The 27,830-nt window shown below is 51.0% G+C and overlaps 1 protein-coding gene across 1 annotated transcript; it reads right to left on the bottom strand.

The window, feature by feature from the left end:
• Window positions 1-372: 372 nt before the first annotated feature.
• OGDHL (oxoglutarate dehydrogenase L) lies at window positions 373-27,826 on the bottom strand. Its single transcript, XM_016140959.2, is given in 24 exon segments — window positions 373-1,120; window positions 1,580-1,734; window positions 1,886-2,049; window positions 3,407-3,479; window positions 3,581-3,706; window positions 3,791-3,868; window positions 5,431-5,609; window positions 6,533-6,660; window positions 7,802-7,952; window positions 8,999-9,127; window positions 9,626-9,728; window positions 10,295-10,447; window positions 10,738-10,917; window positions 11,820-11,948; window positions 12,191-12,262; window positions 12,265-12,381; window positions 14,850-14,940; window positions 16,951-17,097; window positions 17,937-18,091; window positions 18,239-18,354; window positions 18,753-18,855; window positions 22,424-22,594; window positions 24,331-25,514; window positions 27,722-27,826. Coding segments are annotated over 23 exon segments (3,129 nt in total). The 5' UTR covers window positions 24,616-25,514; window positions 27,722-27,826; the 3' UTR covers window positions 373-996.
• Window positions 27,827-27,830: the final 4 nt, after the last annotated feature.

The following is a 27,830-nucleotide window of genomic DNA, read 5'->3' as shown; positions in this document are numbered from 1 at the left end:
CAGTTGGACTCCTGAAATGGAAGAGCCAGCACACAGATGCACATGCCTTTCACCCTGTGCCCCCATGTCTAGCACAGAAGAAATGCTCTGAGAAAGGGATAAATGAATAAATGATTGGCAAAAAGCGAAACATCCCTCCTGTGCCGCAGCTCCCCCAGCATCTTTGCAGGGAAGCAAAACCAACCAAAGGCTTGAGAGTGGAGATACCAACAGATCTGCAAACATTGCCTGGTGATCAAAAGAAAATCTGTCCAATAAAGGCAAATATTTTATTAACTACATATTTAGTTTTTTCTTCTCTCCCTTCCATAGCCTCTCTAAATTCTCTACGTCTCCTCCCAATTTTACAATAGGAAATGAAAACAGAAAATCTCTCTTAAACATTTTTTTTTATTTCTGTTATTTGGTTTTCTAGTTTGGTGTACATGAGCTGTGGCTGTATTTCACACAGAAGCTGACATATCTCATTATGAAACGCCCCATAAAAAAGAGCACATATGAATCACCTGACATGGTTTTGCTTCACCTGGTTGTTACTGCTGAAATCTCCATTTCTAAGAGCACAAAAGAGAAAATCCCTTGAATCAACAGATATAACAGGACAGGGTGAGGGGCAGCCTGATCTGCTAGAATAAGAGAGAACAACCAGGGGTCCTGGGTGGCTGTCTGCAGAGACATGAATGACACAGATTGAAAAGCCACACACAAATTCTAGAAAGACTAGGACAGCTGGGGAAACACTCCAGAATTAAATCCCATCTATCACCCCCTCTGGCTTTCTTGGTCGTAGCGGATTCTGAAATAAACACAACGGTCCAGGTAGCATAATACCAAAGCCAGCAGTGGCTACTCTATAGCCTCAATCACTGAATGAGTATGTTTTATCCTGGAGTCCCCAGTAGAACTCTACTGTGCAGGACCACTGCCCATCCCCTAACCAGATCCCTATATTTCCAGCTAACTCCATGGCCAGACCCAGGCAGGCACTGCCCAGCTCTAAAATGTCTTGCCTTCAAAAGCCTGGAAATTGAAGGCAGTATCCAGAAACTTCTTCAGAGACACCAGGTGAGTGTTCCTGTTTCCTGTGGCTGGTGCAGCTGCTGGGTCACGGCCAACATACCTGGGGGAGGAGAGACAAGATAAGGGGAGGGCTAGACCTGGCTTAGCCACTACCCCAGGATTGCACCTGGTCTAATCTTTATCATTGTCCTGCTGTAGAGATGAAGAGCCTGAGACTCCAGGAAGCTAAGTAACTAATTGGCCTAAGATCAAAATTAGGAGATTTAAGACATGCAGGAGGTTCTTTAGTTCTGTTGTGGCTACAGAATAAGAACAAAAGTTTGCTCTCATAAAGTGGTATTGACTGGAGCCCCTGATGGAGAAGGTGACCTGTCACTAATGGTCACAGAGCCAGTAGGGACTGTGGTTTCCAATGTGGCCCAGAGAAGGGTAGTGACCAGTTCCAGGTCATGCAACAATGGGGCAGGCAAAGGCAGAATGGGGCCTCAGGCCCCCAGAGCTCTCAGACCCTGCAAAGGCGAAGGGCAGATGACAGGCACCCCCACACTCAGCCTTGTACCATATGGGCCGTGCTCAACTCAAGATGGTCATGAAGCGCGGGCTGATGTAGTCATAGTAGCCCATGTTCTTGTGTTCCTCCTGGCACCACACCAGCTCTGCACTTGGGTACTTCTCTGCCTCTTGCTTGATCAGGTCAAAGGGGAATGGAGAGATCTGGGGCAAACAGGGAGAAAGGGGAGTGTAGCCAGGGGAAGGGGAACAACAAAGCTCCTCTTGCAGGCCCAAGACCTGGCCCTGCCTGGCACACTGCCCAGGGCCATGGGGCTGGCAATCTGACCTTGTCCATAATTCTGACAAGGCTTACCTGCTCCAGGCGTGTGATGGCCACTTGCTCCTCTAGGCCCTGGCTGCTCCACTCCTTCACCAGGTCATAGTATACTTTTCCTGTGCAGAAGATGAGCCGCCCCACCTGTTCAGGAGCTCGTGCCGCGGCCCCATCCTCAGGAATCACTCGCTGGAAGCTGGTTCCTAGGGAACCGACAGGGTATGGTAGAGGTATCGGCTCCTAGAGGAGCCAGAGAATCTTGGGAACCAGGCCTGCATCCTTGGCAACTCCAGGCTCTCCCTGGCCACTGAGACTTGCCCCGGGTTTAGATCTAGGCTGTACTGGGCATCTCCTGAGCCAAACGATATAGAAGGGGACAGATGAAACCTGAGATATCACAGGCAGAGAGTTAGAGTCAGGGGATAGAGCCAAGGGCAGAGCTCTGGGAGGATCAACATTCAAGGTAATGTGGAAATATGATAGGAAGAGCCCCTGGAAGAGCCCCTAGCAGGGACAGGGAAGGTGACATCACAGCCCCACCTGATGGCATCATTGTCTGTCCCAGTCCTGCTCCCCATACAGTTGCATCCACCTCCTTTGTACACTCTAGTCACCCAATCAAGCTGGAAGGGGAGCAGCTGTCTCAGAAGATCACTATACATTCCTCCCTCCCTCAGTCCCACAGTCAAGCCCCCATCTTCAGGTTCTACCCATTTTTCCTTCCTGAGCTCTCATCATATGCCAGGTGCCAGGCCAAGCATGCTGTAAAACTTCTGAGGAAGCTACTATAGTGTTCCCACATCCCAGGTGAAGACAGTGAAGCAGAGAGGGTAACAGGCTGCCAGTCTCCAACAGAGAAAAGCCAGCACCAGGCATCCAGCCCAGGCTGTCCGGCCCCAACACCAGAGCTCTGAACTGCCGGCTTTGCCACCTGCCCATACCCGAGGGACACCCAAACACACACAAGTGAAAGACAAACGCCTGCCCAAGCTGAGAAGGCCCTTCCTGGACAGACTTGCCCTTCTCCCAGGACCATTTTCTAAGACAGCTTTGCTTTGCCTCAGGGCCCCACACCCCTCACTCCCTGATCCTCCATTGACTAATGCCTCAATTCCAACACCTGGTGCTTTATCTGATTGACCCCTGAGTTCCAGGTAAATGAGACTGAGAGCTCCTGGAGTGAACACCATGTCCCCAGGGACAGTAATGTCTATTTGGCTCATGAGTTAAAAAACAAATGTATGACTGAAGAAATGATCATCAGTATCCTGAGAACTAGGCAGACCTCAAACAGACCTGCCGCCTCTACACTCCCCTGGCAAAGCCAGTCTGGCCCTGCTGGGGCCAGTACACTCCTCTGGCTCTGGCGCTCAGCCCATGACCCAACCTGGTCCAGGCCAGCTGGCTGCAATGCCAGCCTCCCAACCTAGACCAAGTGGGAGTTGCTGCATGGCCTGCAGAGCCACAGGCAGAGGCATGGATGGAAGAGTCCCAGGAGAGGCCAGGCCAAAAGTGACCAGGCCCCACATCAGCCACCCCCCAGCATGCCCAGGTACATACCATACACCATGTGGTCAAAGCTGGACTTGGCCTCTGGGTGCCTCAGTAGAGATTTGGGTGTGAAAATGATCAGCTGAAAGAGAAATGTGCCCAGCTGCCAGCTGTCCCTACCAGGCCAGGGCTCCCTGCATTTGGCCCCAGCACTACTAGTGGCAACCAGGGAGGGTGGCTCACCGGCTTGCGGAAGGGCAGCAGGATCTGCCGGTGCAGCACATGGAAGTAGCTGGCCGGAGTGGAGCAGTTGACCACAATCCAGTTGCATTCGTAGAGCTGGCTTACCTCGAAGTCCTCGGTGAATGCCTGGAGGGACGGCGTGTAGCTGAGAGATGGCCCACCTGTGGTACCCAAGCGGTGGCCTTACCTAGCACAGCAGATGCAGGCAGCACTCCCAGGGTAGGCATCTGAGTCATCATTGGTCATCTCCAGGAACCTCTCAGGCCTCGCTGAAGAGTGCTCCGGACCCTGAAAGCAAATGGCAGTTGGCCCAGGCTGGCCTGAGTAGGGAAGAGGGGTGGGACGTCACACAGGACAGACACCTGGCATTGCAGGGTCCCAGGTCTCAGGAAAGAGTAGGGACGGATTCTCAGAGAAGTTACCCTCCCTCTGAAGCCTGGAAAGAAGCAGGAACATGGGAGAAGAGTAGGGAGGGCATCCTCTGAGGGGGGTCCAGCCAGAGCCAGCACATTTGAACATGTGGAGTGGGAGTAAAAGGCAACCAGGACAAGCTGAGAGGCTCTTCCTCTATGTGCTCTGACCTACAGCAGCTGCTGTTCACTGAGTGCCTGCTGTGCCTGCTGTGCACAGTTCTACAGACCCCACACACAATATTTGCTGAGGTCTTGAAAGCAGCCCCGTGATGTAGACACACCCTTCCTCACTTCACAGATGAAGAAGAGATTAAGAAACAGCCCCAAGGTCACTCAGCCAGGGGCAGATGTAAACCCTGGAATGACTCTTCCTCCTGTCCTCGCCCACATGGGCTGCTATGTTCCACGAGAGCAGAAAATCCCATGCTGACCTCCAAACTGGCTCCCCGCGCAGCAGGGGTGACCTACCCCACAGCCACCACCTGCCCCTCCCAAGGACCCAGCACCACAGGCACCAGCCCAAACCTCCCCACTCAGCCTGGCTCAAGCTCCATCAGGGAGAAGGTTTTATAGCTGGTGACCCTGGGCAGGTCACGCTCCTTCTCTCCTCAGGTGTGAAATAAGAACAGGACCAATGCCCAGTTCTGTTACAAGGATTTCACCGCATGTAAAGTGTTTTACACATGTAAAGTGCTCAGCACAGAAAGTCCTGGCTCTGCAGTCATGACAGTGCTGGTCATTCCCTGACTAGATGACTATTCATAGCTGAGTGGCCTTCGGGGACATCTTTGGCAGCCCGACCACCCAGGGTGGGGAAAGCCTTGCCCCAGGTCACACAGACAAGCCCACCCTGCTCAGTGCTGACCCTGCAGCCAGCATAGCCCTGCCCAACCCCCCTTTGGTCAGGCTGCATGAACACTTGGGTGGCATCTCAGGATGCTCTGCTTCTCCTCTTCTCTCGCATACTGGCCTACATAACTCCCCTCCCTCCATATATATTGCAAATATTGCAAAGGTTGGTCATCCAGGAGGGGACTAGAGGACAAGCAGTACTACACAGATTACGTTTAAGTCCAAGATACTAGCTATGTGACCTTGGACAATCTAGTCTACCTCTTTGTGCCTCAGTTTCCTCATCTGGAAAATGGGAACTGGACTTACTTCATTAAGTTATTATAAAGATTAGAGGAGCTAATACACAGAGCCTGGCACATAGCAAGCTCTGAGACATGTCAGCTATTTCTATTGCTAGTAATAGTAGTGTCATCACCTTCAGCAGTGGCAACACAGACCTGTGCAGGTCCCACCCTAAGCAGACCCATGTGTTCCAGGGGCCCAGAAGATGCATATGTTCCAACCCTGCACATAGCCAAGGGTCCACCCACTCTTTCCCAGGCCAGACAGAGCCCCAGGCCCTGGTCACCAGGCAGCCCTCACCATGCCTTCCATGCCGTGGGGCAGCAGCAGCACAATGCCATTGTGTCGAACCCACTTGGCCTGACCGGTGCTGATAAACTGGTCAATGATGCACTGGGCCGTGTTGTGGAAGTCACCAAACTGAGCCTCCCAGAGGACCAGGGCATTGGGGCTGGCCATGGCATAGCCTAGCTCAAAGCCTACACAAAAGACATCAAGACAGAGCCTGCCACACACTGTCACCAAGTACCAGTGGCTCCAGTCAAACCCAACCCTTCCTCATACACACTCCCTGCTCTACTCATACCTCCCAGCAGGCCAGGAGAAGCCTGGGGACTCCTCGGGGCTCAAAGACCAGGATCTTCCTTCCTGGGAACTAACAACATGCCTGAAGAGGCCACCTCAGGCCTGACCGCATGTATGGCCAGCTTTGGCTTTATCCACATTAGGAGCCAAGTCCAAAGATACCCGGGGAGGCAGCAAAGACTGCCTTCCAAGAAGGGGCCCCAAAATATGTGCAGAGCTACTGAGTGGAAGGGGAAGGAACAGTTCTCTTGGGGTTGCTGCTTCTGGGAGGAGGCAGTAAGGGAGGACACAGGCCAGCAAAAGATCAAGGGAGTACAGCAAAAGAGGGAGAGAGTACAAAGGGACACAGTCCAGGTAGCTCTGAGCCTGGGGAAAGTATGTCAAGACGGGGATTCTGGGTGCAGAGTAGTGGAGGCAAGATAAGGGTCAGGAAAGTGAAGTGGGCCAGACCAGGCTTAGGACCACTTGGTGGCTGTGTCCACAGTGGATTCTATTAGAGTTTTCTGGGCCCACTGAAGCTAGTTCCCGGGGACAGGGTTCTGGTATCTCAAGAGCCCCTCTCAGGCAAGTTACCTGAGAGGCCAGATGAGACAAGACCTCATCTCACATGTAGCCTCAGGTTGGGGAAGCCCAGCTACCACCCCTCAAGACTCAGGTCTGCCCCAGGGGCCTCTGAGCCTCTTAGCCCCTGGCTCCCTCCCAGCCCAAGCCCAGTCTATGGTCAAAACAATAAAGACAGGACACCTTAGGATATAAGCCACTCTCCTGTCCTCAGGTGTCTCAGGCCCTGCCCGACATGTGGCAGAGTCTGACCTACCCGGAACTCCATATTCCGAGAGGGAGCTGTTGCACACAGTGTACGGGGCCTGGTCAGGCCAAAGATGGTTCATGGGGATGCATGTTCTCCGGTCAATCTCTTGGTCATGGAGAACATGGTGCCGGTGACTGGAGAGAGACAGACCAGGAAGGGATGGAGGGCAGGTGGACTGATACCTATTCACCCAGAGCAGGTGGGCCAAGTATCAGGAGGCAAGCAAACCCTCATCACTGTGCCAGGAATCCTGACAGAGTCCCAAAGGACACCAAGAAGGTCCTGAAAAGCCAGAGCAATCTCTTCCCTCCTTTAGACAGCCTCCCTCCCAGTGATACCCACACACCACACACTGGGGGTCTTGGAGCACAGACATGAGAGTCTCAGCTTCTCACCTGTTAGAAAGGAATCGACTAGACCTGCCTTGTTGACCCCCAAGTGCTGGGTAGAATCTGAGACCCTGAGAGCCCATATGCCTGGGGCACTGTCACCCTGCCCATCCTGCTAACCCCTTCACGACCTCACTTGCTCTGCCCAGGTTCACAGGAGGCAGGAACTGTAGAATGAGGGGGACCACCTGGTTACACCCCATGCCCAATGAGGACTGACATGCAGCTCAGTGTGCAATGGAACAGCCCCCTGTACCCCCAGTTGCAGCAGAGCCAGTAGTGATGAGAAAATGGGACTTGAGAAAGATGGCTTGTCAAATCCTGGATGCTATGGCACCATGACTCGCTAACATGGCAGTGACCAAGTCAGGATCCAAAACATTTGGGGTCCCAACCAGAGGAAACATGATGGAGATAACTGACAAGTATAAAGTCCTTCCTTCACTTGGACTCAAAAACTCAATGCAAACAAGAAAGATTTGGGAGGGCTGGCTTGACAGCGCGCGCGTGCACACACACACACACACGATCATGAGGACCACAAATGACCACAAGGCTTGATATCAATCAACAGCTTGGGCCTAGCAGTCGGTTCTGGATGCTTGTCCTGTGGAGGTGAGAGAGGTGGCCCAGTGGCCCTCTGATGGCTTGGCCCAAGGGTTGGGGCTAGAGATGCTTATGGGCTTACTTATGATTACCTCAGCCAGACAAGGGCCCTTCATGGGCTCTTCAGACAAGGGCTAGGAAGAGGAAAAAAAGGACAGCTCCATTCCAGAGCTCCTGAGCTAATTCTAGGAGAACCCAAGTCCAGCTAAGGCCTAGCTCCCCCTTGGGCTTTATAGGGGAAAGGTTAATGTGCACAGGGCCTGGAGTCCCTGATCCTCACCTGAACGTGCCCCTCTCCACATCCTGCCCACTGAGCCGCACATGGATACCCTTCTTGAGCAGGGAGCCAAAGGCCATGTATTCTGCCAGTGCCCAGTCTACGGTCCACTTCTTAGTCATGTCTGCACGGCTCCGAAGGATTCGAGAGAGGCCTATAGGAGGAAAGGGCCAGCTTGAGCGACCCAGGGGCTTGGCCACTACTCCCACCCCAGGACAGCCGTAGCCCCAGAGACCAGGGCCAGGTATGTATGTACTCAGTATACACCCTTCCCACAGAGCAGGACCCAGGCCAGATATCCCTCCTCCAGTATTGCCACTCTGGCCAATACAATGGGCTGGCCTGAGCCCACCATCCTCAGTGGCCTCCTTCCCTGTGAGAGGAAGGAGCAGGTACCACTGAGTAAGCACCTGCCATGTGCACACACTGTATGCACTGAGTTGGGTACGTTCCTTACAACCCCATGGAACAGACTGTTCCCACTCTCTAGATGAGAAGACTGATACTCAGAAGAGGGAAGTCATTTACTCACAATCACACATCTATAAAAATGCTTGGATCTAAACTCAGGCATCCAAGTCACGTTGGGCTGCTGTTGGCCCTACATCTGCACAGACCCCATGACACGCACACAGAGTAGGTGCCCCAGGACACATGAGTCTCCGTGCACACCACGGAGGATCCCCCGGGAATCCCCACAGGCTGGTAAGAAGGAGCACAAGTGCCCCACTCCCACCATGGGGGCTCTCGAGTCTGCCCAAACAGAGGTCACAGCCAAGATTTGCAGCCAGCAGCCATCCACTAGCCCAGACTCATCCAGGAGAAGCAGGGTCATCTACTCAGAATGCTGGCAAGCCCAGCACTCCTGTCCCACCCCCCCCCCACATTCTAGGCCCAACCACTTCCTCCATGAGAAGCCCTTGCTTCCCTGCTCTCCTTCTGCCTGATCCAGGGATACCATGTAAGCCTGGACTCCAGAATACAGTTGGAAGTGTGGTATACACATCTGCCCATCCTGAGAGGAGCTATTATCACAGTGACCTCATGGGGCACAAATGAGGCTCTGAGAGCTCAACTGACCCACCAATGACCAAGTGGAAATGTAGGCCAGGCCTCCCTGACCTCTGATGCCATCTCTCTTGGGGCACAATGTTGGATCAGAGAAAGTGGCCCATGCCGAAACCTGTACAGCAACCTCACCTGTGTGGATCCTGAAGTCCTCCAGGGGCACAGAGCTGGCCACATCGCCAATGTGGGTCAGCACATCCTCAGAAATGCCTGTGGCTGGGCACGTCATACTCTTGGGCTCTCCATCCACACTGAAAAAGCCTGAGAAGGCAGAGACTGTGTGTACTTTTGGTTGGTAGTGGGGCCTCAGATTCCTCATCAGTCTGCCTCCCCAGGACTCAGGGTCTACCCCTTCCTTGACCCTACCCAGCACTCAAAGCCTGAGTTCATCCTTGGGACCTGCGACAGCTGACAGCCACAGCCACAGCCCCAGCTCCTACACCTACCCAATATCCTTGCCTGGCCCCTTGCAAGAGCTACTTCCAGGGCCCAGGGTCAGAGCCATCTAGTTCTACCCCAGGGAGACCCTCTGAGCACCTCACCTCCCAGGCTCTCCCCACTTTGGTGTTCACCATGGCTCAACCCTCCTAGAAATCAACTGGTCACAGATGCTCTGAGGCTAATGCCATCTTCCCTCTATCCCAGACTATCCCAACCTACATAAATCAGCCCCCCACAGCCTCGGGGGTCTCAGAGATGGTCTGGAACCTCTCGGCAGGGCCCGGGTGAATCACTTGGAGCCACTTGCCACTTGCTCACCGGGCCAGGGGGAGTCCAGCCAGTGCTTTATATGCAGGATCTTTTTATCCTTGGACTTGCCATATGCTTCCTCACAGATCCGGTCATATTTGGCATTTTCTTCCTGAAATCAGGGTGAAGGCATAGTGGAGGCAGTAATGCCCTGGGCAACCAGAGGCGAGGTCAACCTGGGCTCATAAGTCCCGGTCGCCCTCACCATGTTCTAGTACTTGCTGTCTACTGGCCTTCAGGGACCTTGCAGCCAGAGACCAAAGTCTCAGGGTTCAGGGGGATCCTAGAAAGAATTCAGAGGGGATCCCACTCTACAAGAGACTTGGGGAAGGCTCAGGAAAGACTCAGAGTCCTTGGTTTCAGAACCCCATCAAGGTGGGAGGACAAATGCATCCACAGATAATTGTGAGGACAAAGGTAGCTGAGACCCACCTCCTATAGGAAGCCTTCCTGGACTCCTGCCTGAGCCTGGGCTTCCTCATCACAGTATTTGTTGCATCCCACAAGGCTTTAATTGACTTTGGTCTTCTGTCCCCCTTGATAGCTGGGGTCTATTGGGAATAAGGACCATAGAGACTATTTTAAATCCCAGCATTGGGCTGGCAACATCAGCAACCACCCCAGGGTCTTGGCTCTACAGAGATTTATCCCAGGTATTCATTAGGCCTGCCCACCCACCTCAAACTCCTGTAGGGTGACCGTGCCCTCAGAGATGAGCTTGTCTGCATACTTCTTCAGCACAGGCACTTGTCTGTGGATCTGCTTATACATGAGTGGCTGCGTGAACATGGGCTCATCCATCTCATTGTGGCCACGCCGGCGATAACAGACCTTCAGGGGCCATGGGGGAAGGGGACTCAGTGCAGGTGTAGTCACTGCGCAATTGGGGCACATCTGGCAGGGCACACCCTTTGAGGCCCCTGAAAGACCCCCACTACCACCTCTCACTGAATATACCACCATCCCCAAGCCTTTGTACAGATTGTTCTTGGTAGCACTAAACCTTCTGTCTAAGAAGGAGTCTAGCCTCGACTGTCAAAGACACTGCAGACCTGACATGCTCAACACAGCAGGGACAGGCCACACATACCCCTGCCCTGGCCTCAGCACTACAGACCCACCAAGTCCACAACAACGTCTTTATTGAAGGTGTTCCTCCACTCAGCTGCAACACTGCACACATATATCACAGCCTCTGGGTCATTTGCGTTTACATGGAAGATGGGAGCGTTGACCACACGGGCCACATCAGTGGGGTATGGTGAGGAGCGGGCCATTCGGGGGTCCGTAGTGAAGCCAATCTGCAGAAGTAGAAAGAACTGGCAGTGCCTGTTTACTCAGAGCTATAACTATGGATCAAGAATGGGGTGTGGGGGCATCTTTGCCTCGAGGTCCAGGTGGCATGTGGCACATGAAGGGAAAATGGATGAGTGGCCTCAAAATCAGACATAGCAGCAAGTCTCACAGGGATGGCAGCAGCGCCAGGAGATTGTGCCTGCTCCTTCTCCTACAATCACTTTACAGTGGTTGCGAGGAGCGCAAGTCAGTCTCAGTCCCAGTCCCATCAGTTACTCACTGTGAAATCTCGGGCAAGGCACTTAAATTTCCAAAGCCTCAGTTTCCTCATCTATCAAAGGACTCATTAAATTCCTAGCTTACAGGGTTATTCTGTGAAGATTAAATGACATAATGCAAATGAAGCAGTTAACCCAGGACTTCATAGGCTCAGAAGAAGGGCTGTTATTGACCACAGCTGCCTGAAAAGCAAAGGCCTGTAAGGGTTGTATTCTGAGACTGATTCACATGGAACTAAAGGCAGCAGCTAGTTACATGTTCAGCCTCTGTGCTAGTGACACCTGTACTCTGTCCTTACAACTTTCTCCATGATGATAGGTGATGGATGATTGATAATAGAGGGGGGGAGGGAGAGAGAGAAAGAGAGAGAGAGAGAGAGAGAGAGAGAGAGAGAGAGAGAGAGAGAGAGAGAGAGAGATTGAGAGAGAGAGAGACGTTTACATCTCCTGATATCACAGGCCAGGAGACTGAGGCTAGGAAGAGCAGGCATCTGGCCTGAGATCATGCACTGGGACATGGCAGAGCAGTGGGATTAGGATCAGGACCATTTCATTCTTCCCCTTAAAGTGCTGCCTGGATTTAAGGATTGGTTATGCTGACAAAACCTGGCATGCAGCCAGGTCCTCACCTGGTTGTTGACGATGACATGCACAGTGCCACTGGTGGTATAAGATGGCAGGGCACTCAGGTGGAAGGTCTCATAGACCACACCCTGGCCAGCGAAGGCAGCATCCCCATGGACTAGGATAGACATGACCTGCAGGGCAGGGTATGAGCCGGGAGGAGCCCCCATACCCTAGCCTATGCAGCCCGGCCCTGCTCCTTGCAGTGTGAGCCCACTCCTCAGAGCCCAGGTCCTCAGAGCTCAGGTCCTCAGATCCTGCCCTTCTGAGCTCACCCCTCAGGGCCCAGGCCCTCATAATTCACAATTCACCTTAGATCCAGGCCCTCAGAACTCAGCCCCTTGGGGCCCACCCCTCAGGGCCCAGGTGAGTTCACCTTCTTGCCCTGGGCATCCCCACAGTAGAACTGCTCAGCCTTGGTCTTCCCCTGCACCACAGTATAAATCAGTAAGATACAGCTTCCAGGTGGGAGGGGCTGGCCACAAGTGACAGAGCAATGTTTCTGTTCGTGACCCCATTGATCCTCTCATGGTACGTGCCGAGGTGATATTTGACGTCTCCAGAGCCCTGGAGATTGATGTGGGCTATGATAAACTTGGCCCTCCCATATCAGGCAGGAGGGCAGATGGGCAGAGAGATGCAAGCCCACAGTGGGGCTGGGGCAGACTCTGGATTCTGCCCCCTGGGAAGGCTTATGCTGCCCCTGACCTATCCCTTCTTTCAGCCACCCCTCACCCCTGCACACTGCCCCTCCTTGCCCTCCAGGCTGGCCTGAGAAAGGTTCAGAGGCCAGACCAGCTAACCCCTCATCAGAGCCCTTCTGCATTTCAATCACCCTCCTCTTGGCATGAATGATCAGAGTGGGAGAGGGGTAAGACACCAGTAGGAAGGGGCTAGCCAGTCAGCAGCAATGAAAGCAGAGAAATGAGGATGGCTCATGAGTGGTGTGGAGACCCCTGGCCAGGCCTCTAGGCAAGCACTGGAGCTGGGCCCCTCCTACCTCCTTACACCAAAGTAATGAAAAATGTACATGTAGCTGATGAAGCCATAATATCAGAGGAAAACATGGCATTTAATGATCTTGGAGTAGGGAAGGCCTTTCTAAACAATGTACAAACCTCAAAAGCCATAAAAAATAATATAGCTAAAATCTAATAAATTTGTCACAGAGGAAACAAATCCGTGCACAGTGTTAGGGGGGAAAAATCAAGCTGAGAAAAATATTTAGACATATGCAAAGGGCTAACTCCCTTAATATATAAAGCACTTTTATAAATCAGTAAGATACAGCCCAAAACTCCATAGAAAAATGTGCCAGAGCTATGAAGAGAAATGTACAGAAAAGAAAATACACTTGGCTTAAAAACATGGAGATATTCAAATTCATAACAATATGTTAAAATAATTTTGCACCAATCACATTCATAAAGATGAAAAGATTCGACGAAATAAGGGAGGACGAGGGCCCTCACACACACCATGAGTAGGCTTGCTGATGTCTGCAAGCTCTTTGTAGAGTAATTCAGTCCTACTTCCTTAGCTCCAGCCACAGAACCTCTCACATACCAGCTAACAATGCACTCGCACACTTGTGCAAAAATATTCATTCCAACAACCAATCTTAATGCCCATCAATAGATGGTGTAAACCAATGGGATGCTTGAAGCTCAAGCTCGGAGAGCTCTGAGTGCTACTGTGAAACAGTGACAACTTACTGAGAGGTAAAAACAGGGTATGCAAATTGCTCCTCTGGCCTTTTACAAATAAGGCTGTACTGGACAAATATGCGTATTTGTAGCTGCATGGAACATTTCTGGAAGTATACATCTTAACAAAACAAACACTGGCCACAGTGGAGCCTCTGGGAACAGAAAAAGGGGCTCACCAAGGAAACTTACTCTCATTATACAAGCTTTAAAAAAAAAAAAAAAATCCTCAAATTTCTTTCTTAGTGGGGGAAAAAAAGAAACTAGTAAATACTTTTTTAAGTATCTTTTGACCAGGCTTTACAGTTTACACACATCACCTCTGATTTCTTATAACCACCCTGGGGCAGGTGCTGCTATCTCCATTGAACAGAAGAACAAACTGAGGCTCAGAGAGATGAACATGACTGAGCAAAATGAACAGGACCACAGAACAATTCTGGGCTGGAAGCCAGCAGATGTGGATTCCAGTTTTGCTCTGGCCTAATGTGCTGGTGACCTTAGAGCAGTCATTTAATGTAATTCATTTTAACAAACCAAGCACCTGTGCTGGGTGCTAGGGCTTTGGGAATGAGGTCCCTGTCTTCGCCCTGCTACCAGCCTGAAGGGGAAAACAGATACACAAACATATACACATACATGTGCACAGACTGGAGAAGGCCAGAGTAGAGATGATCTGAGAACAAAGGGGGTCCAGAGAAAGGGGTGACAGGCTCACTGCCTGGAGGACCAGGAGAGTCACCAAACAGGGGAGGTAAGCAGCACTGTGAAAAAGGCAGGGAGTAGAGGAGAAAGGAAGGCCATTTGGACTGAGGCCTCGCATGGCAAAAGCATGGGGTATGAGGCATACATGACATACATGCATGCTAGGAATGGGGTGTGAGCAGAAAAAATGTTTCCTCTGCTCATCAATGGGCACAGGAAACTGTCCTGACCTCCTAAGGCTGCCCTGGTCAAACAAATGACTGACGCCCTTCTGGGCTGGTGAACAAAACTTTGGGCACAGAGGCATGGCCCACGCCAAAGTGAATGGTTCCAAGACTTCCCTGCACCTTTCTGGGGCTCAGTTTCCTGAAACTGAGTTAGCCGAAAACAGGAAGGCTGGCCTAGATTAACAGGGAGGGCTCTTCCAGCTATCAGAGACCACAGAAGTTGCTCCAAAATGCCTTAGTGGCTTCATGCAAATATCCCCAGCCTCTCTCCCACATTTCTGCAAGTCTGCCCATCTCAATGCCTATCCAAGCCTGGAAACTTTTGGATCAGTTCCTCCCCAGTTCACCTCCCAAATACCCTGCTCTCCAGGGGCTCTGACCTGGACTTGGTACTCACCTCATCCGCAGCCTCCAGCTTTGGGTCAAACTGGCAGAAGATCTGCTCCAGGTCCTTGCGGATGACATTAGCCAGCACATTCAGCCTGCCCCTGGAGCCAAAGGGGAGCAGGCTCTCATCTGGCACAGAGGCCACCTGCCATGACAGGGCCCAGCATCACCATGCTCCCTGCCTACCCGGGACCTATCAAAATCAGCATGGAGTCTGAGGGAACTAACCTTCTCCCTCAGTGTAGCCTAACAGAGGCCCCGCTCTCTCATCCTGTCTCAGTCTATAAGACATGTGAGCAATCCTGGCTGGTCAGTTCTCCCCAGACAGATATCCCCACACATCTCAGACTCAGGTGGTTTTCATGAGCAGGGAGCCATCACCCTCATGGCAGAGTGATCGCTCTCCCCACCTAAAAGTTGAGTGCAACCCAGTACCTTGGCCTCAGTCTGCTAATGCATCATAGCAGTTCACACACAACCTCCCACGTTAGCCCAACAGCATCTTGGAGCAAGATAGGGAGAAAGGAACTAGAACGACCCTAAGATCAGGAGTTACCAGAGGACCTGTCCAGGGGAACTGAGGTCTGAGGGACAGGGGGACAGGAAAGCAGCCAGGGGCCAGGGATTTTTCAGAGATTTTCCTGACCCTCCCATCATGAGGTGGTTTATTCAGGGGTGGGCACCAGCTGATAAGGGCACAGCCTATGACTCAGAACTCACCCCTCAAAGCCCACCAACAGATGTCAGCCCCAGGCACACACATACCCTGACCTGACCTCCAGTCTCACACAGCCCTGTGATGGAAGCGCAGCCCTTTTCCAGGTGGGCCTCTCTCTTGTTTGTGGGTCCATGGAAGCCAAATAAACAATCTTTAACTCCTTTGGGCAAAGCCCTCCAGCTTCAAAGACGCCTCCTTGACTATGGAGTCCTGGCCCAGAATATTCCTCAGCTCCCAGAGGCCTCCTAAGGTCCAGAGCCAGTCCAGCACTACCACACAGTCCCAGAGCTGCCCCTGACCACCCAATGCCATCCTATCTCACAGGTCCATGCATCTCAGACCATGGAGCCAGCTCTGCCTGACCCTCTGACCAGACATTGGGCATTTCCAAGCCCCTCACAGCATTAAGCCTCCAGCTCCTGGTAGTACAGCCCACAGGATGGGGACCCTCTTGCACTGCATGGACACCTGGACACTCCTCATGCTGATGCAGTCTGAGGGGCTGGCCTCACCATGAGCAACTAAAAATAGTCACAGAAAACGCTAGGGCTTTGCCAACCGCCAACTGCTCAGCACATCCTCTTATCAGGACCCCTGGCCACCTTCATTTGTCCTCGGGCTGTATTCCTCATTAGACCATAGGCTCTAGCTCAGAAGTAACTGCCCAGTTGCCAAGCCAGTCTCCTAAGTCTTTACCAAGGTCACAGGGAAATGTGCAGTCAGCTTGCAGCCAGAGGAAGAGACCCTCGGTTCACCTTCAGAGATCTCCTACTAGGGCACTGGTCTCAACCTTTTTGGCACCAGGGACTGGTGCTCCGATGAGAATCTAAAGCCTGATGATCTGAGATGGAGCTGAGGTGTTGATGCTAGGGATGGGGAGTGGCTGCAAATACATATAAAGCTTCACTCGCTCACAGCCACTCATCTCTTGCTGTGTGATCTGGGTTGCTAACAGGCCACGGACTCGTATCAGTCTGTGGCCCAGGTTTTGGGGACCCCTGCTCTAGGGGATGCCAACCAGGGGTCACCTGCCCAGGCCCTGCCTGCACTTCCCTAGCTTGTACCCCTTCACATCTCCTTGTCCACAGGAACCTCAAGAAGCATGATACAACCCTTTTCTCAAATCTTGACCCTCCTGGGGACAGCAGCAACATGGTAAGGGAGAAACTGAGTCTGAGAGACCCTTGTAGTCCCTGGTTCTATGTGGCTTTGGCCAAGTGCTTAGCTCTTTCTGTGATGGGCAAGCCAGGGCCCAGGGACTCTAAGGAATTTCTAGGCCACTCTCCCTCAACCCTCAGGTCCCACCAGCATCCCTGCTCTGATTTTGATTCTCTCCTTTCCCCCTAGTCTGCTAGGCCTGGAGGAAAATGGACAAGGCTGTGGAGGGGCCTACCTGTGTGGCATTCCCAGGATGACATTCTCAATCCCCATCTCACTGGATTTGTCAATGATGGTCTTAAGGGCAGGTATCATGACCTCACAGCCTTCCAGGCCACATCGCTTCTCTGAGGACCACTTCCTGGCTAGGAAGTCTTCAAACCTGCTTGGGGAAAGAAGGAAAAAGATGGAGAATGGAAAGGATGGAGAAGCTGGGGAAGTTAGTGAGGGCTCAGAGCAGGGTGCCCAGAACAGAGGATGTTGTAAATTCATCTCTCTCCACATGTCCAGGACCTTCCACGGATGCCATAATGTCCCCACCAGGTAGCAGCACAGGTCCAGGGGAAGTTGGGGTCCTCCTAGCTTAACCAAAACCTCTGTCTACACCTGTTCCCAGCTCCCATCTTCTCTCCACCTTCCAGTCAAACTGCTTCTAGGAGCCATCTCCCCTTCTCCCAGCCTACTGCCCTCTTGCACATGCACTGCACATAATTCTCTCACCATACCCCCAAAGACCTCCTCACAGCTCAACTCAAATTCCCGCTCACACCTCACTGTTCAGGGATCTACTCTGCACCCAATGGCTGTTGCAGGTGATCCTCCAGACCCTTGCAGCCCTGAGTAGACCTAGTTTTAGAGAAGTCAGTAGGCAGAGCCAGGTGTGTCCACCAAAGGAACCCTGCTATCCTCACTACACATGGATATCTTTCTGCTCAAACATTCCCACAGCAACTTTTTTCCACTTCTGTCCTTGCTCATTGTGGCCCTGCTGTCATGTCCTGGAGCACCATCCCTGCCCACCTGACTAGCTCTTTCTGAGCACATGGCCCCATTGCTCCTCATAAGGGCCTCCACAGGCCAAGGGGGGAGGCCCATCCAGCCCTGCCTTCCCTTGCCAGGCATCCTCCTAGTTTCTTAGCCAGGGCCAGGGACATCTTATACAGCCCTGGAGCAGGCCCCTCCAGCCGCTCGAGCTGTCCAGGGTGGTGCTGAGGACCTGACCTCATGGAGCGCACCAGCCGAGCCAACAGGGTCCGCTTCTCCTCACTGGAGAATCGCATCACACCAGGGGTCTCAAACTTCTGCCGGATCCACTGGCACTGCTCCACGTCATTGATGAACATAAACTCCAGGCCAATGTGCTGGCAGTAGGTGCTCTGGGGGGACAGGTGGGTACTCTTTGAGAAGCCAGGAAGAGCTACAACTGCTGTGGCATCTGTAACAGAAAAGGCAGTGCCCTCCCTCCCTCTAGGAGGCTCCAGAGAGCTCCATCACATATGCCCAACACACCTGCCTGTGCTCACCTCCAGGCCCCGAATGATCTCCCGCAGAGAAAGGGTGTGTTCAGAGCCCCCGATGAAGGTGGTTGTGGGCAACTGGAACTCCTTATCTAGGTCAGCCTCCCGCAAGTCATAGAAGGCTGAGAGGCACATACAGCAGAACCCATGCAGCAGAGAGGAGGGAGGGCTCAGGCCCAGGTGGGGATGGGCAGTATCCCCAGACCTCCCACCAGTCCCCCCAGCACCCTTCCACCAGGTCCAGCCTAAGCACAGGGACCCTATGTCTTCAGGGAACAGATGGTGGGAGTCAGAGTCCAGCCTGCTGCCACGAGAGCAGGCCTGGACAAGTCTCTCAAGCTTGGTTAGCATAGTGGTCCAGCTAGGGAAGATGGCGAGGCAGTGCAGTAAAAAAGGCCTCCTGGGCTGCTTGCAGGGCCAGAGTACCCAGAGGCACTGCTGTCTCAGAGCCCCTCACTGGGGGCAGGCACCAGCTGGCTCTGGCGTCACCAGAACAACAGGAAAGGGTACCGACTCTCACCCAATTTATCGATGGTTGTGATTAAGTCTGAGGGCACAAAGGAGTCCAAGTCTGCATCCAAAATGCCCAGGGGGTCCAGCTGCGCCACATGGTGGCCCCGGATCTAAGAGAAGGAGAAAAGGTCAGGGTAGGGCTAGGATGCAGCTGGACAGATCCTCACCAAGAGTGAGGTTCTGGGCCCCAGCTCCTCACTTCTCACTACAGAATTTCAAGTTCCCACATGTCTCCAGCACCTAGCCACTTTACAGGTCCCACCATGGCCACTGAGGCGGCAGGAGCTCAACTCTGTTTAAAAGTACAACATGCAGCTTTCAAAAACAAGAAAGGATAGATACATACACAAAAATAGTTACTACAGTACTATTAGGAATCACAAAATTCTAGAAACTTCCCAAATGTCTATCAACAGGAGACTAGCATATGAATATGGGAAATCCAAGCAGGGGAGTACTAGGGAGCTGCTAAAAGAAATGAAGAAAATCGCTATCAGCTACTATGAGGTAGTCTCAACAAACAAATTATAGAGAAATGTGTGCGGTAAACTACCATTGTCTATGAAAGGGGAGCTGCAAATAAATATATGCCCTTGCATATATTTCTAAATACACAAATAAATATATGCATTATAAGAATAAATAGTAAAATAAGGAAAACATAAAATATGGAAAATTATTTATGGGAAAAGGACAAAATAGGGCAGAGTGGCAAAGCTAGAAGCTAGACTTTTAAGAATATCTTGTTTTGAAGATTTGACTTTGGAATCCTGTAAATATTTCATATTATTATAAAACAAAAATAAATTTTAAAATTGAAAGTAAAACAAAACAAATGAATTAATGAATCTATTCAGGAGTATAACTCATAGAGAGGAATTATTCCAACTGACTAATAGAAAATTTTCTAAAGCAAACTGAACTGCAGGAGAAAAGTTCATAAATTCATTTCTATAACGAATCAGTAGTGCTAGTGTCAGAATTGTATTCTAAGATTGTTGTATGTGGATTATAGGCAAAATCAAATAGGTCATTGTATTGCTGTCTTGGAGAACCCCTGTTTTTAGCATCTTTAAAAAGAGGTGGTGACATAGATTGATGAGGTCAAGGATAAACCTTAAGAATCACATTTGACACATATAGAAGCATCAGTATAGACCCATAAAGTATGTCTGTCAGCTTTAAAAAAATACATACGTCCAGTCAATAGCAGTGAACACTGTCAGCACTCCCTGGAGAACTGGCTGGCCCCGAGGCTGAGCAGAAATGTACAAAGACAAGCTCGGAGCACCTTGTCATAGCAGATGGTAAAGGGGTGCTCAAACACAGCTGGGGCTGGGAGTGAGGGCACATTATGAGCAACGATGAGGATAATATCTGTAGCAGATTGAAACTCATCAAATATGTTTAAATTCGTGCATTCGCACCATAAAAAGAAAAACCTTCACTGGTCATCTTTGGATGCTGGAGAATCGACTCATAATTTTGAAAATTCATCAAGAAAAGGAAAAATCAAACAATGATCCTGTCTTTCCTGTACAATTTGTACCTCAGGATAAATGGAGCTGACAATGGGAAGTTTCTCCTGATAATTATTTCAGGTAATAAACAAAGAAGGATAGAATTAGAATATCACCATTTTTTTTTATCACCCCTAATGAATTAATGTATCCAAGAAGTAATCATCAATAGCTGCTAACTAATGAAGTGCCATCACCACCAGGAAGCTGATTTTGAAACAAACAAAAAACCCAAATCTATATTGAATAATGCTTCTAGATCTAACTACAGAAACTACATGGGACAAAGGGACAGATGAAGTGACACCATGGGGATGCAATCAGCAAAAGCCAGACTCAGGAAAATTCAACAGGACAAACAATCTGGTTTTTTCCACACAAAAATGAAAAGGAACAAAAAAAGAAATAGAGAAGAACCCACTGAGAACAAGAGATTTAAGAGTCACATCAACCTATCACAACCTGTGGCTTTATTTGGACAGGATCCAAACAATCAGTAAAAAGAAATCATAAGACAACTAGGCAAACATGAATACCAACTGGATGTTTGATGACATTAAGGGTTATTGTCATTATTTTAAGGTGTGATAATGCCATCGTGGTATATTTTTTAAAGACCCTTTACCTCTAGCAATACATGCTGAAATGATTGATGCATGATATGATGTCTGGGATTTGCTTCAAAATAATTGGTGGCCAGTGGGTAGAGCTGGAGGTGGGCAATAGATGAGTCAAGACCAGCCCTGTGTTGATAGGTGTAGGGGTTCACTACACAAATTTTCTACACTTCATGTTTGAAAATGTTCATAATAATAAGTTTGGTTTTCTTCAGTACTGTGTACAGATGAGTCAAACCAGAACCCTGCCTCCTACCGGCCTGTGAGGGGCTGCAGCCCCTCCACTGCCCACCCCCCTCCCCCCCCCCCAGGGGATGCTGACCATCAGGCACAACCTTTGGCGGATTTTTACCATGCAAATACAGAGTAATATGCCTGAATCCAGAGACTACCCTGCTGGAAGGCCTCTCTAGAGTTTAGTCTTACCTAGTTAAAGAACAAATAGAAGCTGAAGAGCTGAGAACTGTGCTTAGGAGATAAGTCCCTTAGGCAGCACTCTGAACTGTTAACTTGTATATAACATAGAGTTTTATATTCTTTGTCTTTGTTTTCAAAGTCAATGGTTAAGATCATCTTCTTCTTTCAGCCACCCAAGAAAACACAATTATAAACTGCCGTTTGCTCCCAGGTGGCCCAGAATCCATGAGACCTCAGGCCAGCAAAGGAGCCTAGTCTTGCTCGCATCCCTCTTTCATCTCAGCACAGCTGGTACACAAGGAATGCAGCTGCCATCCCACAGAGCGCCTCACTCAGAGGCCAGGCACCGTTTCCATTTGCTAAGGCCCCCCCACCCCTCAGCTCCTGCAGTGGCTTGCTGCTACTTCTCATGAAGTCTCTGCCAGGGGATCCGGGATGCCCTTGCCCTTCCTTCTGTGTGTCTGTAAGATGACTTTCTCTTATGAAATACCTTCTGCCACTGATTCCCAGAGAGATCCCAAATGACACACTTGTTTTAGAGTGAACACCCAGACAGCCCTCCAATTAGCCCTGTTCAGTCAAGACCAATAATGTGGAACATTACCAAGACTCTTTGGCAGGGCAGGGGCCCAGCCTAGGGACCCATTGGGAAGAACTTAAGTCTTCAGAACAGAGCAGCTGATAGAGAGAGAGCTGTTTAACAAAATATTCATTCATTCTATAAACACTAATTAAGCACTTGCTGTATATCAGTTCCTGTCCTCTTGGAATCCTTAGTCAAGAGAAGAAAACATTCTACTTGACTTTCATTCAACATTTGCTGATATTGATTATTTACTAAGTCCTCCTCTAGGTACCTGGGGCACAGTGCTGTGTGAGACAGATAACATTCCATGAGGAAGACCACATATAAAAAAGCCCAGGGGGTGGTAAGTGACACAGTAATGTGACAAAGAGTAGCAGGAGGAGTGAGAGCCACCTGACAGAGTGTCTGGAGAAGGGCTCTCTGAGGAGATGATGCTGGAGCTAAGCGAGTTCCCTGAGCGAGTTCCCTTTCCATCAACACCTGGACATATCCCAGGAGTCAGTCCAACCTCATAGCCTGTGCCCTCCCAGCTGCTCACCTGATAGGCCCGGATCAGGGACTGCACAGCCAGGTGGTCCTCCACCAACTTGCTGGTCTTAGTCTGGCTTGAGACTGCTGGCCTGCTCTCAGGGACAACAGAGGAGAGCAGTGGCTGAGCTGGGACACAAGAGCCTTCTTCACTGGCTTTCCGGAAGAAGTTGTCCCAGGACTGAGCAAGGCAGAAGCAAGAAAACAGCCAGGTCAAGGCCAGGGAGGAGTGGGGGATGGCTTTGGCTTGAGCCCCAAAGGGTGTCATATGTTCTTTCAACACCACAGTTCTCAGAGCCTACCCACGATCATGCCAAAGACCCCTCAAAACCAGTCCAGGACCCCCACCCAGAGCCAAGATCTCTCCAGGATCCAGCCTGGTAGTGGGTAGGGGAAGACTTCTAACTTGTGACCCAGAGGCTTCAGGTGTGAAAGGCGGGGTTTCTACCCCTGGGAGAAATATGCCCTCACACACAGTGGGTTGGAGGAGGCCTTTGTGGAGAGCAATTTGGTGGGCAAGCCATCAACATTTTCAATGCATGTATCTTTTGAACTAGGAATTCCATTGCTTATAATTTATTCTAGAAATATACTTGTACAGGTGTGTCCCCATGTATGTACGAGAATGTTCCCTGCAGGACTGTTTATGAAAACAACAACATAAAAACAATTTAAGTAGTAACCAGGAAGAAACTGGTTAAATAAAAAATAATTTAGATTCTGGAAGATTATGTAGTTTTTACAAAAAATATAGCACATTTGTTATTGTGGATGTAGATATATTGTAAACTGAATAAAGCAGAAGAGGGTGTATGGTTTGCTACTATTTGTGTAGAAGCAAAAAGCATACATGCTATATGCACAAGCCGTTCCATGTTCTAGCAGAACACATAACGGGGCTTTTTTCTATATACTCTCATATAGTACTGGTGGGAGAATAAGGTGGTACAAACCCTGTAGAAAGTAACTTGGCAAAAACCATCAATATTATATACACAAATACTCTTCGACACGACAATTCAACTTGAAGAATTTATCCTACAGAGAGCTGCACACGTGCAAGATGAGGAATGTACAAGACTGAGCACTGCAGCACTGATCATGACAGCCAGAGAATGGAAATGAGCCAGGCTGTATGGCTGTGGAACATCCATACGATGGAATATTATGTAACTGGAGGAAAAGAACAATGAGACTCTGGACATCCTAACATGAAAAGATCTTGGAGATAGATGTATACTAAGTGAAACAGCCTGGAGCAAAACAATGAACCTTAAGTGTTACTTTTGTATAAAGGGGAAATCTCGAGTTGTGTTTACAGTAAATTTACCTAAATAAATTCTCTGAAAGAATACAGAAGAAGCTGTGAATAAATTGGAGGACAAACAGGTGGGAACTGAGCAAACAGGTGGATTACTGTCTAACTTTATACTTTTTGTTTTGGATATGTGAATGTGGATGATCTTGGCTCTGGGTGGGGGTCCTGGACTGGTTTTGAGGGGTCTTTGGCATGATCGTGGGTAGGCTCTGAGAACTGTGGTGTTGAAAGAACATCTGACACCCTTTGGGGCTCCAGCCGAAGCCATCCCCCACTTTTACCCTGTCATCTAAATCATTAGCAGGTATTTATCAGTTCAATACATACATAAATACTTATGTGCCTTACTACTTAACAGAGGGCCACGTAGAAACAGCACAGCTTGACAAAGGCGGAAGGGGCAGGTCTCAGACCAGGTGTGGCTGAGCAGGGCATTGGCAGGGCTTCTCAGGCCAGCCTACCACCTGCTGGCTGGTTCAGCAACAGGAAAGCAACAGATGTTCTTCATCCAACATGAGGATAACTTCTCCTACTTCACTCTCCTCTGCTCAGCCCCAGGAGCTTCCCTCCCACACAGTAGGCAGGGTCGGGGTACTGACCTTGTGGACACTCTGGGGGTTTTTCAGCCAGGCAAAGTACATCTCCTCCACGTAACTGCAGCTGCCTCCACCTCTGCTGCTTGAGAAGGTGGCTGGTGGCCCAGATGACCCGCTGTGCCCACTGAACATCTGGACATTATGTGGGGTCAGAATCCTCATGGCCTGTGCCTCCAAGTGGAATGGCAGCAGCCTCAGCTGACTCATTCTGGACACAGGCAATGCGGGAGAGGCATAAACCACAGGACCAGGACAGAAGGAGGCTCTGGCAGCCAATCCTTTACTCATGTGGCATTTGTTGGCCCTACTAAGCAGTTGGCCCTAGGCAAGGCAGTGACAATACAAAGGAGAAGGGGAGAGTCTGCTAGCCCTCCTAGGTTCACTGCCTAGTGGCAGATCCTAGCTCAGATTCCTGTCCAGGCTGGACAGGAATGAGAACCTGAAGTTTATCTCACTCCCATTATGTCACCTGCTCTTACTCAGGGAAAATTTCTGAGTAACAACAGGGAGCTTCTTCCACTCTCCAGAGGATTTGAGTTCTAAAAGTTCCCTCCAATCCTGAAGAGCTCCCAGGGCTCCCTATTAAGGTAGGCTAAGGATTGACAGGGTCCACTGAGGTTCCTGCTGCCCCCAGACCTGGCCACCACATCCTACACAGGATGTATAGAGTAGAACCTCTGTTCTCCCCACCTCCACCACCATTATTGTGATCAGAGCCCTATCCTCTGCCCCAGCCCAGCAATACCTGGACACAGAACAGCTTCCACTGCATACTTACTAATGTTCTGCTGCCCAGAGAATCCCAGCCTGTGAGTGGGGTACAGAGCCAGAGAAGATACAGGCAGGATGGGGCCTGCTTCCCCTTGTATAACTCAGTCCCAGAAAATGTGCCTTCTGGAGCATAACTGGCTTCCAGGTCCTATCTGGGCCAGGCCCTGAGCCAATGCACCTGTGGCCTGGTGTGCTCAACCAATGGGACCCGTCCCCTACCCAATCAGTTCAACCAAGCCACCAAACCATCTGGCTGAGACTTCTATAATGTATCAGGTCCCCAAGGCAGGACAGAGCAGACCCCTCCCAGCCTGCCTACTCTCTCTGTCCCTCTAAACTCACGTGAAGTGAAAGGAAGGGGGGAATGGTCTCCTTAAGCCAGGGAAAGTGGACTCCTCAGGCAACCAGCAGCAAGTCTGAACAGAGAAAAGTTAAAAAACAAAACTACATTTCAGTGCAGAAAGGAAGGAGGTGGGTTCAGCTGGAACTTCAGCCCCAAGTGCCCCAAGCCTCTTTTCCACATGCTCAGAACCTGAAGTTTTTGGACTACATGCCCAGCCCTGCCAGTCAGTGATGATGCCAGGACTACTAGGAGCTGGCTCTCCCTTGAGCAGCCATCTCTCCAAGTGAGAGGTGGGGGCTCGAGGCATGGTCTCTGGTGTCAGAATGCCAGGGTTCCAACCCCTCCTCTGCCTCTGACTGGCCCAGAGGCCTATGCAAATACAGGGCTTCCTTGGCCCAGATAGCCACCAGGCCCAGGGCCTACTGTTCTGGGCTATCAGAAGAATCTAAACAACCCACGGAGCTCTACTATCCCCATTTTAAGGCAATAAAAACCAGATACCAAGACCATCCATCACAGGAATAAAAATAAGAGAATGCACAGCACTGATTCTGGGGCAGGCGCTGTGCTCATTTAACCCTCTCAACAATCTCTTGAGGTGGGTACTTGGATTAGCTCCACTTTATAAACAGGGAAACTGAGGCACAGAGAGTTTAAGCTGGTAAGTGATAGGGTTCTGTGTGGATTCAGAGCCTGTACTCTCTTCACTCTGGAGTCAAGATATAAACCCAGATTTCATTTAAACAATGCACTTTCCAACTACTGCCATCAGAGTTGTTCTTTGCCAGCACTACCCTCCATCCCCATGGGAAGGGGCCAATAAGAAAGCCTGGCTGTGTCCAGACTGGCTCGGTGCAGGGACACAGTTTTACACACACTGAACTGTCTGGCACAGCCACTGGGCACTACTGTGGCCTTCAACCAGCCTGGCAGGAAGTCAGTTAGCCAGCCATCCCTGCCCCCATCTCAGCAGAGCTTGAGGACCCAGGAACCCTGGAGGACTGGGGACAAAGCCAACCTCAGTATCTGGAGCCAGAGTCCCAGCTAGCTCTGCCAGGTGCTACCTACACGGGTAAAGACAGCAATGAAAAGTCAGAGTCAGGCACCCTGCACACCCCCTACCTAGCCCAGCCCCCAGGGCATTCCCAGGCAAGTTGCTCTGGGCAGCTCTTGGGAGGGTCTCCTCTCTAGTGACAAGGTCAGTACCATCTTCAGCCCCACCCCCAGAACCATAACATCCCTGGACACTAATCTTCCCACACACAATGAATGCCCTGTCTGGGCTGCCCTGGTAAGGGCTGTTCTGCAAAACACCCATTGTAAAAACCAGCTAACAGAGATCCCAAGAAAGGAAGGGCCCTCCCCAAAACCTAGAAGCTGGGCAGCTTCTGAGTCCCCACATTCTGAGAATTGGGTGAGCTTTTCTCAGGAATAAACCCTAATTCCAGATTGCTGAACCCAAGAGAAAGCCCCGGAGGCAAACTCCAAGGTGGAAAGCAGGATAGGGAGGGGATGTGCTTATTTATCTGGCAGAAATAAAGGGCCTGTAAGTGGGGCCTGTTCCAATATCCCGAGGAATGTGTGGGGAGGGAGCGCAAGGGTGGTCGGTGATGGAGGGGTGTCAGAGTGGGGCCCTTGGGATCCAGTCAATAGCCACTGCACCCTGCTCGAACCTCTGGTTTACCCGCACCTTCCTCCTCCCGCATCTCTCTGGGGGTGGGAGAAGCACTTCCCAGGCTGGCTGTAACCTCAGGCCAGTCTTGCCCCTCTCAATGCGTCAGTTACCCTATCTGTGAGTGGAGACAGTGTGGTTAAAACCATCTATAAGGGCTCTGCCTCTACGAGGTCCTGAGACACTGAAGCTGTCTGCGTGTCCCACCAGGCACAACACTGATCCTCCTCCTTCCCCAGTGCGGCTATCCGCAGCACCCACCCTGTGAGGGGGCGGCAACCAGCACGCCCCTCCCCAGACCACAAAAGATAGCTTTGACAGTCTGTAGTCTTCAGACTGGAGAACCCGGGTTGGTGCCAGAAACCCCACAGTTAGCGCTTCGCTTCTTTACGCAAAACACTGCCCTCGCAGGGTCGGACCTGCGCGAAGGGTTGGGGGCCAGCCAAGGGCGGAGCCAAGGTCACTTTCACTCCCCCTCCCATCTAGGCCCCGTTCTGGATTGTGGGCGGCGGCTCCCCAGGACCTGGGAATCCGGAGCAGAGGGGCAGCCACCAAGACGGTGGGAAAAGAGGCGCAAAGACCTGGAGGAGACGGGCTGCCGCGCTCACCCGGAGGGCGGGGTTCGGCGCCGCACGGTGGTCCACAGGCTGCAGGTCAAGGGTTGAGCGCTGGGGGCGTCCAGAGCGCTGTGCCAATTACCTAGGTCACGTGACACGA

Source organism: Rousettus aegyptiacus, unplaced genomic scaffold (genome assembly GCF_014176215.1).
Source record: "Rousettus aegyptiacus isolate mRouAeg1 unplaced genomic scaffold, mRouAeg1.p scaffold_m13_p_6, whole genome shotgun sequence".
NCBI lineage: Eukaryota > Metazoa > Chordata > Mammalia > Chiroptera > Pteropodidae > Rousettus > Rousettus aegyptiacus.
The sequence above is the reverse complement of the archived record's forward strand: the minus strand, read 5'-3'. Positions and strand labels throughout refer to the sequence as shown.